This window comes from Rana temporaria, chromosome 7, assembly GCF_905171775.1.
Source record: "Rana temporaria chromosome 7, aRanTem1.1, whole genome shotgun sequence".
NCBI lineage: Eukaryota > Metazoa > Chordata > Amphibia > Anura > Ranidae > Rana > Rana temporaria.
In genome coordinates this window covers 54,180,824-54,194,191 of record NC_053495.1, presented here as the reverse complement: position 1 = coordinate 54,194,191, position 13,368 = coordinate 54,180,824, and the positions used below count along the sequence as shown (strand labels likewise).

Below are 13,368 nucleotides of genomic sequence, written 5' to 3'. Positions count from 1 at the left end.
TGTGCTACTGTATAAGCAAACAGTTTTATAATACTTAAATATAGAACAACCAGTAGATATATATTAATGTTTAGGATTCTCGACTTACCATATCTTCTAAATACAAAATGTATTACCATATATACTATGTATTCCCATATATTCTAAATACAAAATGTTTATAAAAAGAACTGAACTTTATTCTTAAATACCGTACATTTTATAAGTCATAAATAAATTGCAGACTTTAGAACATCCATGAAGCAGTTGCTACTACGACCTTTCTATTGTACATGTGCTGCACACTTTACATTTACATAATCAAAGAGATGCTGCAGGTTGAAGCTCCTGATCCTTTGGCGATGTGAGCAGCGATTCTGCCAGCAATAAATGATCCAAAGAGCGCTCAATTTATTTGTTCCCACACAAACGCATGAGCAAGAATATGTTTAGATGCAAACTAGTATATCTGAATAAAACAGCAAGGAAACAAGAGTATAGAGAGAAAAGGGCTTGTGTAGATGGGCAAATTCAATGCTTTCTCAGGTGCATTCAGATGGTTATTGCGATTCGCAGGAGACAGTTATGAGTTTTATCGGAGTTCATCCACAACTGCTTCTGACCCACTAGGGACCTAGGCTATATCAAATGTTTTTTGCTTTCCCATTGATTTGGCAAAATGATGACAAAAGCAGTTCCAATGGCAAACAAAATCCCATATACACAAGCCCTAGAAGAAAGGGGATGCAAATAAGGTCAGTATGTGTTTTACAGACATAGTCTAACACTATAGCCTGTTATAACAAAAAGTCTTGGGTACAGTTTCACTTTAATAACATGGCACAGGAAACCCAACTTCTGTTTAAACGTGACAGGCACTTCCTTCTTTGAAACTCTCCCAAAAGAAGTATCACAAGCCTTGCAGCATCTGCTATGGACACAGGAACAGTTAGACTTTGAGCCCACGTTCATATTGGGCTGATATGACATGTCAAATTGAAGCCTATTGCCGGAAATGGCACCATCCTAATCTATGCGACTTTGCAGCGTCGCACAGATTCCCAAAAGTAGTTTCTGCACTACTTTTGGCGACTGCAGGGGCGATTTTAATGAGCATCTGTGTATGAACCCGCAAAGACGTCTGTCACACCGCCCCTCGAATGTTGGACTAAAATTTCGGTTTTAAATTGTGCGAGTTCAGCATCAAACCCACCCCCAGTTTGAACATGGGCTTAGCAGGGGTCCAGGGCATCCCTGTTCTGTTTTTCAGAAACAAATCAGGCCTGAATTTTTGCCTGAATTCGAACCTGAAATGGAACCAAAGACGCACAGGACCCCTGTGCAATCTGCTCCACAGAGATGTGTGAACCACCTCCATTGAGAGCCGGGCACACTCTCCTGTCATGCAGATTCGCACTAGTGTGAACCCAGCCTTATTTATTGGTCACGTGAATATAAAAACTGCTTATGCAGGCTCTTTTTAAGACTGAAACATTCATTAAATGCATCCTTTATATAGCACGATATGCCAGTACACTTCGCTTTTTCCTTTGTCTTTAAAGAATAAATATAGAATACAATACAGGCGGACCCCGGGTTACAAACTGAGAAAGACAACAGGAAGTGAGAGGAAATCTATCTCTAGGAAGGGAAATTTACTCCTGTAATGCCCTGTACACACAATTGCCTTTTACCGTTGAAAAAAAGTTGGATGGTTTTTCCGACGGAATTCCTCTCAAGCCTGCCTTGCATACACACGGTCACACAAGTTCGGTGAACTTTTGACTGCCAAGAACGCAGTGACTTAAAAGACTACGACGAGCCAAGAAAACCAAGTTCTATGCTTCCGAGCATGCGTCGAATTGTTTCCGAGCACGTTGGGATTTGTACACACGATCGGAAATTCCCGATCAGTTTTTTCCTGACGGGGAAAAAAAAAAGATCCTGCTCTCTATCTTTTTCCAGCAGTTTTTCTGTTGGAAAAAGTCTGATGGAGCATACACAGGATCGGATTCCTGACCAAAAGCTCCCATCAGACTTTTCCCAACAGGAAAACAGAGTTATCATTAGGGGTGCAACGGATCGTCACCGATCCGTGATCCGAACGGGTCACCACATTCGGATCGGCACACCACGCGATCCGCGGAGCGCTCCGAAGCCTCGGCCGTAGGAAAGTCCTCGGCTTCGGCCTAGCTCCGGAGCGGTGGCCATCTTGCTCCACCCCAACCAATCACAGATCGGCGATAACAAATAACAGCTCAAAGCTATTAACTCCCTATAGCTATGCATGTCTGCTTTACCATCTTTCAAAATTCAGCAACTCCCCCTAGTGTCTGAAATATAAACTGCAATTTCTACACACTGACTACAAAAATGACAAAGAGGGTTTTGCTTTGCAATAGTATGTTGCTTCAAAATGCGTCTACACATGTTCACTCAGGTTTTTGTTCTGGTTTATTGAAAATCTAGATTATATAAATTTAGCAGATTATTATCTGTTACCCAAGTGTTGGTGATTGCTAAGTTGTAGACTGGAGGTATCTGCGGAGTCCAATGCTGGCATATTTAACTGTTTAAACAACAAACACTTTTTAGTTTTTAACATTGCACTGTCATATTTTAACTGCACTTATAATAATATGGGTATTAAAAACCATCAGCTGCCTGGATTGGCTGGCTGTCTTGGCAGCGCTCTTGGTTTTAGGATGAACGTGTGGAGCTTGAGGGGGAACAGTGAGCGCCGCTATGAAGGACGGGGACTCAGTGTTCTTTACTAGTGTGGGGGCAATGTTGGACTGGTCTGGAACAGTGATGGTGATGATGAGTGGGGGACAATGGTGGACATTACCATATAGAGCCATTGGCCCAGCTAGAGCCCAGACTTGAATCAGACTTTTTCATAAATATATATATATTTTTTTTTGCTGAACCGAAAATGATCCGATCCTTGACTCCTGATCCGAGGATCGTTCCGATCCGTGAGTTTTTTGATCCGTTGCACCCTTAGTTATCATGGGAAAAAGGTGTTTCTACTGAAACTTTATCACCAATTCTTGTTTTCACAACAACCCAAATTTTTCAAAATCTAATTGTCATTGGAACAGAAAGTGAGGTGAAATCTTCTGAATAGGGGCACAGACAGAAACAAAAAAATGTTGCAGAGGTGTGAACCCTTCCCTAGGATATCCAAAAGAGTTACACTTATAAAATTTACCCGTTCTGACTTACAAATTCAACTTCAAATCAAACCTACAGACCCGATTTGTAGTTTGTAACCCGGGGACTGCATGTATTTGTCTATTATCCTAAAAAGATTTTCCATCTGTCACCTTTTGCCCACAAAAATTCTCACTTTAAGTTGAGAGTCCGATTCTTCTTTTAATTAAACTTTTGCAGAGAGATCTGAAATAATTGAGGATAAGAATTTTCCTCAGGTGCATAATAAAGAGAAGTTCTGGGCCAGAATATAGTGACAAAAACATTTAATTTAAAATAATGGCAGTGTGACACGGCATATTCTACAACATCAATAAAAAAACAATGTACATGTCACACCACATTCCAAAGTGTATCCTTGACATTAAATCCAAAAACATGACGGAAGAGATGTAAAAATGTATTTGACATCAACTAAATACATAAAAAAAAAAAAATGAAAAAGAAAAAGTCAAAATAAGCTCATTAAAAATGTCCTTATATCAAAATGGTCTTACAATGTACAGAAATGTGAATAAAAAATATAGGCCTGGCTTTTCAGTCACTAAAAACATTGATTGTTCCACAAAATTCAGTATTCTGCTATGAAAAGAGAAAACAGTGGCAACAGCTTAGACATTTTCAATGCTGTATGCCTGTCGGATGTTTAAGGTGTCTCTAAGCATGAGGTCTCTGAGACGCCATAATGCATTGGCCATAGTTGTGTGGGCCCCTTTGCTCTTCAACCAGTAGGAAGGAAGCCGACTCTCCTGTTCTTTTGACAAGTGGATTTCTCGTCTCCGAGCTAAAAAATAGAAAATTAAATCAGGATTATTCATTATATATTCATGTATTCAGTCTGAGTTTATAGGTTTTATATGTACTTTCTGCAAAAAGCACAGTTTTTGTCCCCCCTCGGGCTTCTCCTTCTTGAAATCCCATGTAATCTATTTTTACACCGCATAGAGGAGCATAATTTAACCCTTCTTGTATGTTGATGTAAGTGTGTCATTATGCTTAAGGCAACAAAAAAGGAAAAACGGAGGGCGCACCGACCTAGTGTGATACTGATTGGTGGATTTTATTAAAATAGTAAAAACAAATCATAATACTCACAAAGGGAGTGTTAAAAACAGGCCTTGAGTCACAATGCAGCAAAGAACCAACACCATCGGCATAACACGATATTGTTTCGATCCGTGACCGTGGCTAGGGCTGACGCGTTTCAGGGGAGAACCCCTTTCCTCAGAGCTAAAAGGTCTGCAGTGCTCTGAGGAAAGGGGTTCTCCCCTGAAACGCGTCAGCCCTGTTATGCCGATGGTGTTGGTTCTTTGCTGCATTGTGACTCAAGGCCTGTTTTTAACACTCCCTTTGTGAGTATTATGATTTGTTTTTACTATTTTAATAAAATCCACCAATCAGTATCACACTAGGTCGGTGCGCCCTCCGTTTTTCCTTTTTTGTTTCCTTTAGTTTTATGAATTCCAACGATTCAGAGGAGGGCTGCAAGACTTTGGAAGATACCTTTTAATTGAGTTGCTATTGAGTTTCACCTTTTCTTCAAACACCTTTCCAAAAAATACCGGAGCGCAGGAGATTTGTCTTTTTTTTTTTATTATGCTTAAGGCTCCTTTCACACAGTTTTTAGGCGGACCTGAACGGACGCTTCGTGCGCCTCTATGGAGTGACGAATGTCAGCGGTGACATGTCTACGGTCCGTCTTCATCCGATCCCCCATAGGGGAAAGCGCCGCTCTGACAGGTCGGTCCCTGCACATTGTGTAGAGACAGACCTGTCATCTGCCTGCTCAGCGGGAATCGACAGAGCGGTCCCTGCTGAGCAAAACGGAGCCCGTACACGGACACGTCCGTGTGAAAGGGCCCTAAAGGGAAAATTCTGGGTCAATTTTAATGTGTGTGTTACATATATTTTGTATTTATTTTTAATGATTAACATTTTTAGGTATGCTGTTCAAGTCACTAGCCCTCAGGAAGTGCTGGAACTGGATTGAGTTCAGAAAATGACAAAAATAATAAGGGGGCTGGAGGACCTCAGTTATGAGAAACAACTACAGGCATTGAGATGTGATAGCGATATACAAATCCCTCAATAGGGATTCTAGCATAGGTAAAAAAATGATTCAGTTTCAGGAAGCTTAAGACAACACATGGCCCCTAAATGAAATTGTAAGAGAAGCGATTAACCCTTAAATCTGTGTAAGGGGTTTTTAACTGCCAGAACAGTAAGGATGTTGAACTCCCTTGCACAATTTGTAGTGTGAAGCCTGGTGAGAGTGATGGGGGGATTCAGCTGTAGTAAGCTCCACTGAGCAGGGCTCTCCCGATTCCTCCTGTATTGAATTGTATTGTAACTGTACTGTCTGCCCTCATGTTGTAAAGCCCTGTGCAAACTGTTGGCGCTTAATCCTGTATTACAATAATAACCACAATATAGAAATTTTCGGGGGGGGAGATTGGAGCCTTTGATTATGGGAGAAATGCCTTTTTACCTTTGTCTTCCTTAAAAGAGAAGTATGGGTTTGGCTTTTTTTTGGCTATCTATACTGAGCTAGGTGGATGCAGCATCAGACAGATTCTGCAGCTGTTACCCGGCGACTCTGCACCCAGAACCGAGCCACTGAACACTGCCAATGGCTCTCCAAGCACAGCGATGCTGACTGTCAGTCAGCATCGCTCCTGCTCTGTTCCTCCACGCTTATTGGAGCGCTCCATCAGTCGGCGGATCCAGACATGGCTCTCTGCTGAAAACGGATCACAGGATTGCAAAACAAATTCCTCAGGTTGGACTTCTCCTTTAATGAACTTGTCAAGTGCATCAACAAAATACATACTCCTTCAGACGGCACATGCGTTAGAAGCCTTTTACAGACAGCTTCAGCTGCCCAAGCTTTTAGCCATAAGCTTCTGCACATATATGGACAGAGATGAAAGACATTCCGGAAATGTTTGTCATGACTTGTTCAACATCAACACCACAGAAGAGCAGAGCGAAAATCCAAAGTTTGTAAGTGATCTGCTGAAACTTGGTGCTGGAATGCAGGATCTCGTTGATTCTCCATTGCCCTTGACCAGTGATGGTGAACCTTGGCACCCCAGATGTTTTGGAACTACATTTCCCATGATGCTCCAGTACACTGCAGAGTATATGAGCATCATGGAAAATGTAGTTCCAAAACATCTGGGGTGCCAAGGTTCATCATCACTGCCCTAGACCAATTGGCTGCAGTTTGACAGACTGCAGTAATAACTGGTTGCAAGCGCTCTGCCTGCAAAAGCAAAGAATGCTTTTAAGAACATCTCAAATTTTTTGTCTGCAGAATCCTTAAGTGAAGCAACATCTTCTGTAGGCACAGTAAAAGGTTTAAAGGATAAGGTCACCTTTCGTAACATATTACACCAATATTCAGGGTGTAAGATTTTACGAACAAGCCGGCCCCCACACCTCCCTGATCTCCTCTGCACAATAAAAAAATTAAAAAAAAAACACTTGTGCCTATTCACAGAAGCCTTTGTATTTTGTGAATGAGTTCACATAATAAAAAAGGCTTCAGTGATTAGGCAGGAGGAGGGGAGGTGCGGGCATAGCAGCTGCAGCTACTACTGTTGCTGAAGATGCTGAGATCTAAGGGATCAGCGTCAGGCTCCCAGAAATAAAGCAGATAGCTGTCTTCCAGGTACTATAAATTTGTCAGATACACATAATAGACATAAGTTCAGGAGGGGTCATGAACCTCCTTGAACTTAACTCATAATGTGCATTCACTTTTTGCAAAAGGAGCCAATTTTCTTTTACATGGGGCGGACGCCGTAAGGCGCATCCGCCTCCTCAGCAGGGAATCTCTCTACTGATCCCCAACTGAGCATGCAGATGACAGGTCTGTGTCCGCTCTGCTATGCCCTGTTGTTCTTTAAGAGGCAGTCGGATAGAAACAGACCGCCTGTCCCGTTTTCATCAGGCTGTCATCTGTTCTGATCTGCCAGAGGGATGGGAAATACACCCCAACCGGCCGTCTGATTTTAGCAGACAGGATCGGATCAGATGCTGGCAGGTGTCAGGGGATAGAACAATGAATGGTCCCATCTGGTCCGCCTAAGAAAACAGGCGGACCTGATCAGATCTATATAGGGTGAAACATTAAATGCAATGTTACATTAGCAGCTCATATGTACATCTTAGGAATGACAAGTTAAGCAGCAACACCAGGGATTATTGAACTTCTAATACCACTATCAAAACCACTACACCCAGATTAACAAGTCTGTTCAAAGTGACTTCCTGTGAAATCTAAATTATCAGATGCTAAATATCTATGAAAAATTACTTAGACTTAAACTGGGGCCATTGAAAAAAAAAAAAAAAAAAAAAAAACAGCAGACACTGGACAGCAATCTGTGGAAAGTTAATACTATAAAGCACCAATAAACCGATTGTGTTATTTAGTTTTTACCTGACAGTGTCTGGTCCCATTTGCTGATGCAGTTTGATTCAGCCGTTAATCCTTCTATGTATTTCAAGTATGCTTCTGAATGGAGTAACTTTTGAGTCCTGGGTGGTGGTGCCACAAACACAGGGGTTGAAGGCTGTTGTACAGCTGGCTGACTAACTTGATTCTGACCAGGATATGGAGGCGGGGCCTGCTGTCCAGCAGGAACAAGCATTCCCATCTAAAAACCAAACACAAAATATAAGTCCACCTCATTATTGGATGCTTTATTCTAGTTCAAACTGGTATTACAGAAACTTTATATTATACATCAGGGGTGCCCAACCGCTGGCCCGCCACCTCCTGCTCTTGGATGGCGGGTCGGCAAACCCAGATCGTGGGTTCCCCACCCGCCATCCCCGAACATTAGTGTGAAGAATGGAGCCGGCGCTAGAGGAAGCAGGGCCGATGCTTCCTGTATAGCACCAGCTCCTATCACAGGCAGAGTGATACCAAATGTACTCCGCCTGTGACAGTTCCCGGCGAAACAGGAAGCATTGGCTTTGCTCTCTACTGCAGCCGCATGCTTCCTCTAGCACCGGCTCCTGTCACACTGATGCTCAGGGATGGCGGGTCGGGAACCCGCGATCTGGGACAGCAGCTACCAGGGATACCCACTGGCAGTACCCGCCAGCAGTACCCACCCCCAGTACCCGCCGGCAGTATCCACTGGCAGTACCAGCCAGCAGTATCCGCCAGCAGTACCATCTCTAAAGAACAGCCCTCAGTACCCACCAGCAGTACCTGCCCTGGAGGACCGCCAACAGCAGCCGCCAGCCATACCTGCCTGGGGAACGTCAGCACCGAACGAGACCTGCAGGAATCCTGAGGAAGAAGTGAAGATTAAGGTCAGTTGAGGTGCAGGTAAATCCCAGTTCATCAGTGTGAAAACAGCCTTAGGCACCTTTCACACGATCGGTCCGATCGGGTCCGCCTGTCCGTTTTTATGCAAACCCAAACGGACTCTCCATTCACCTCTATAGAGCAGCAGATGTAAACGGACTTGTGTTCATTTACACCCGTCTGTCTCCAATTTGATTTGCTTAAAAAACAAAACAAAACAAAAAAAAACAGAAGGGGATCTGTCCCCTTCTGTCTATGTGGATCGGAGGGCCCATAGAGTAGAGCGGTCTGTGTCCATGTCTGCTCTGAATATGCAAAGTGGACACAGACCTGTCATCCACACCCTCCGCTCATTGCGGCCCGCGACCGGTTACCAAGTCGCTAAAGTGGCCCTTGCTCTTGAAAAGGTTGGGCACCCCTGTTATATATACCATTTCCTACACTATTATACATACAGCCAACATTGAATTGTAATTTAAAATACAAAATGGCAAGAAAATTTCCCAGTGATGAATTCATAGAATGGAGCCCTAAAAAAGTAATCATGATTATGCACTCACATTTTGTGACCTGTTGACCCTTGGAGTGTGAAATGTAAGGCATTACTGGACAAAAGTAAAGGGCTAATCTAGTTGGGACATCAGTTGTGATGACATTTAGACTAATATCCCCCCACTATTTCTCAAAGATTTCACCCTATGCCCCATTTTGCCTCCGGGACATTAATTAAGTGCAAAACTTCTGAATGGAGTAAAAAATAAATAAAAAACCGACAGAGGTTAAAGAAGAAACAAGTTATTTTTTTAATCTGCAGTTTCACTTTAAGTATTGCTGTCATATCTTTAATGTTTGCACTTCTTTCATTCAGGCCAGTATAGCTTTTCCTATACTTCTGGCCCAATGTGACCATGAGAGCTGCAGCCATACTGTAGGTTGTCGGTCTCTTTGCCCTTGCCCATTCACAGAAAACTCTAAAATTTCCCTTTATTTATAGCCTTTTAAGAATAGTGAATATAAAACACATGCAATAATGAATGCAATGCAAACAAACTCAAGGGCAAAAGCCAAACACAAACTCAATATAAACTTAAGTCCACCACACGAATTGTATATACAATAAAACCTTGGATTGCGAGTAATTTGGCCTGCAAGTGTTTTTACAAGACAAGACAATTTTTTTAAAATAAATTTTAACTTGATAAATGAGTGTCTTGCAATACGAGTAGAGTCACATCACAACTGAGTATAGGGCTCTGTTCACACTGCCGTGATTTGGGATCCGACTTGTGAGACTCCAAGTCATGTGATATCCCATGTTAGTCAACGAGAGCGGTCTTAATTAGAAATACTGAAGTCGCTCTGACTTGAGAAAAGTTTGCTGTACTGCTTTAAGGCGACTTCTATACGACTTGTGCCCATAGGCTTTAATGGAAGTTGCCTCCAAATCAGATCTTTATCTTAATTGATGCGATATGGATCAGACATTACAGGAAGATCACCCAGGCATTCCATGAAGTTGCCAGGCAAAGTCTTGCCGACTTTCAGGTTGCGGCAGTTTGAATCGCCTCTCTTCTCTTATATACTCCTGAAGAGCAGGTTAATTTGTTTAATTCTTACAGTACACTTTATACTGTATTTTGTATCAGTTTAATATGAATATATGGTTGTGGAAGGAATCATCTGAGTTTCCATTATTTCTTATGGGGAAAATTTGATATATGAGTGTTTTGGATTACAAGCACATTTCCGGAACTAATGCTCACAATCCAAGGTTTTACTGTAATATGTAATAATGACTTGTTATGACCACTTAAGTTCTTCAACACCCAGTGAATGACCATCGGGGGCCACTCCTTTACTGCTACCACCAGCCATTAAAAATGTGCCTTTTTGCCAAATCCAGAGACCCCTTATTATCGAGGTCACAAGCACGCTTTCATAATATTAAGCAGATGGCAAGGGTGTCACTCCAACAGCCCTAGGTTATTCACTTCCTGGAATGCTCATGATATATGCATTTCATCAAAGAAAAGACCATACATAGCGTAACCCCGTAAAATGTATTGTAAACAATGTTTTCACAAGGCAGCAAAATAAATACAGCGCCATGCACACCGACATCAGATTCCGTACCCCGCCCTACGCACGTTTCGTCAAAAATAATGTCTTCAGGGGAAACCAGGAACAAGTTTTGGAGAACAAGTCATTATTACAGATCATATACATTTTTGCGGACTTTTACATATTTTCACAGTGTGGTGGACTTGCATCTATACTGAGATTGTGATTGGATTTTGCACAGTTTTTTTGCACATTGCATTCACAATTGCATGTGTTCTATATATTCACTATCCTTAAAGTGATAGCGCTACACATTTGTTTATGTATACACTGCATAACCCCACTACCCATTTCAGAGTTAAAGCGGAGTTCCGACCACAATTTCACTTTTTAAATATAAATACCCCTGTAATACACAAGCTTAATGTATTCTAGTAAAGTTAGTCTGTAAACTAAGGTCCGTTTTGTTAGGTTGTTACAGCATTTAGACATTGACTGGGGCCATCTTAAGTGTGGGCATCATGAAGCCAGACTGTATGACTTCCTGGATTTCAGCCTTGCAGATCTCGCACATGCTCAGTGCTGCACAAGCAGTGTAACAGGTTTCAGATCCGGTTTCAGCACCTGTACTGTCCAAGTCACATGATTCTTCGAGACTGGGGAGTGCACAGACTCCTGGAAAGTTACACCCACTACATTCCCAGGAGTCTGTGCGGTGTAGGTTAGGAAGCTTAAGCACCTAGGTGCAGGAAGAGGGAAGATTAACTATTCTGCCTAGCAACAACACTTTAAAGGCATCTAAAAAAAAAAATCTTAAAGGACTAATGAATTTTTTTTAAAACTACTGATGTAATGTTATATTTATGGGTGGAACTCCACTTTAAGCTCCTTTCACACACTGATCTCACTACCTTCAGCACTGGATGCTCCAGAAGAGTCTGGACAAGCATTGAATGCAATATTCTCCGCATATTACAGGTTGCGTGATCCCCAGCCGAGCTTCTCAGGCAACCTTCCAGGTGTGGGTATTGGCAATTTATTATTCTGTACTAGCCTACAACCTTTTTTTTCTACCCATACCACACTCATAGGAGTTTCACCGGGTGCTCCCCCCCCCTTTTTCGCTCTCTGTCCTTTGGAGCAAATCTTATTCCTGTGTCATACTGCCAGTACCTCCTATAACAGCGGTACAATTAAAACTTGCTGTTCAACTTATTACCTGCTGATTGTATGGAATATTTCCAGTTGCAGGCGTTCCAGCCATTGAAGATACTCCTTGTGCCATTACGCCTAAAATAAAGGCAAAAAGCATTAACAATACATCATATATTTTTTAGCCTGAACATGTTTTCAACCTGAAATATACTACAACGATTACTGCAGCAACAAAATAACTTTATCAGAAGTGTTAAGCCACTTAAGGCCATTTGGTTTTTCTATTTGAAAACAGTGCAACTTTCTAATGTGCTATGATTTCAATAAAGTTGTACTTGGGTACCCAGTGGGATACAGCCTTGTGAGCCAATGGCTGAACCATGGATAATCTTCTTCCCTTCTAATCTCTCTATAGGAATTGGAGAACCCAGAGAGAGGCTGATAAACACATAACCCAAAGCCCCAAAAAATGTGTCAGAATTCTTGGTAAGATGATCCCTATTGTCTGGTTGGATAGTTTCCCCCTCCCCCCCCCAGACTGGTTCGACACGACAGTCATCCTACTTTGCCCTGAGACATCAGTCCTACTTCCATCTAAATTGAATGAACAACATAGGATTTTGATTCGATTTTGAGATAGTCCGACTTGTCCTTTGACCAATCAAAACAGTCTCAGTATGACAAATTCCTTTTCCTGCTACTGTAATCACCATGTCGGATGCTTAGGAAGAGGATCTGACTTCAATGATATTGAATGAGCTGAAAACGGACCAAAGTAGTGGAGGAACCATTTCTAAAGTCGGACCAGTTAAGACGGCTCTCATAGGGAACCACTGATTTGTACACATCATGCAACATGTGCTCCCACAGTCGGAGTGTATGTCGCACCAGTGTGAACCGGGCCTAAAGCTGAATACCAGGAATTCAACTACTTTGTAAAAACTGCAGGCATGCCGTGAGTTAAGGCTAATGAGGTGCCTGCTGCCTCCTAGATTTATCTCCATTATTCACATCTGACAGGTTTATTGTACTCTGCCCACTGTGGTCTGGGTTCCTTCAAGACCAGAGTTGCTGGAACTGCTATGCCTGCCCCTTCCCTCCTTATGCTCAACTCATTCACAAAATACAAATGCTTCGGTGACTGAGTAGTAGAGGGGAGGGGCGGACATAGTCTACTTCTCTCCTCTCACAGCCAAAGCGTGTACTCTGTGGGGTGCAATAAACCCGTCATGTATAAGTAATAGAGAGGAGTCCCAAAGGTGACATGCACCTAATTGGACTCATAGTATGCCTGCACTTTTTACAAAATGTTCAAGACACTAATGCCGTGTACACACGATCATTTTTCGGGTTGTCAAAAACTATGTTTTTTAAAAATGTCATTTAAAATGATCGTGTGTGGGCTTCAGAGCATTTTTCGGGTTTGGAAAAACGACAATTTTTTTTTTTTTTCAAACATGCTCTATTTTTTTAAACAACGTTTTAAACTATGTCGTTTTTCGGGTTGTAAAAAATGATCGTGTGTGGGCTTTAACGACGTGAAAAAATTGTGCATGCTCAGAAGCAAGTTATGAGACGGGAGCGCTCGTTCTGGTAAAACTACCGTTCGTAATGGAGTAAGCACATTCATC

General features: G+C 42.2%; 1 protein-coding gene across 7 annotated transcripts in view; it reads right to left on the bottom strand.

Annotated features, from left to right (window-relative positions):
• Positions 1-3,444: 3,444 nt before the first annotated feature.
• PBRM1 (polybromo 1) overlaps positions 3,445-13,368 on the bottom strand; it is a 70,509-nt gene continuing 60,585 nt past the window's right edge. For 4 of the 7 annotated variants that reach the window (XM_040359393.1, XM_040359390.1, XM_040359395.1 and 1 more), the window contains 4 exons: positions 11,802-11,872; positions 8,423-8,503; positions 7,643-7,859; positions 3,445-3,979 (listed from right to left, as the gene is read on the bottom strand). In XM_040359393.1, the coding sequence (XP_040215327.1) occupies positions 3,807-3,979; positions 7,643-7,859; positions 8,423-8,503; positions 11,802-11,872 (542 nt within the window). In that variant the 3' untranslated portion in view covers positions 3,445-3,806. The remainder of the gene's footprint in view (positions 3,980-7,642; positions 7,860-8,422; positions 8,504-11,801; positions 11,873-13,368) is intronic. The other 3 variants (XM_040359392.1, XM_040359396.1, XM_040359391.1) reach the window with 2 other exon arrangements.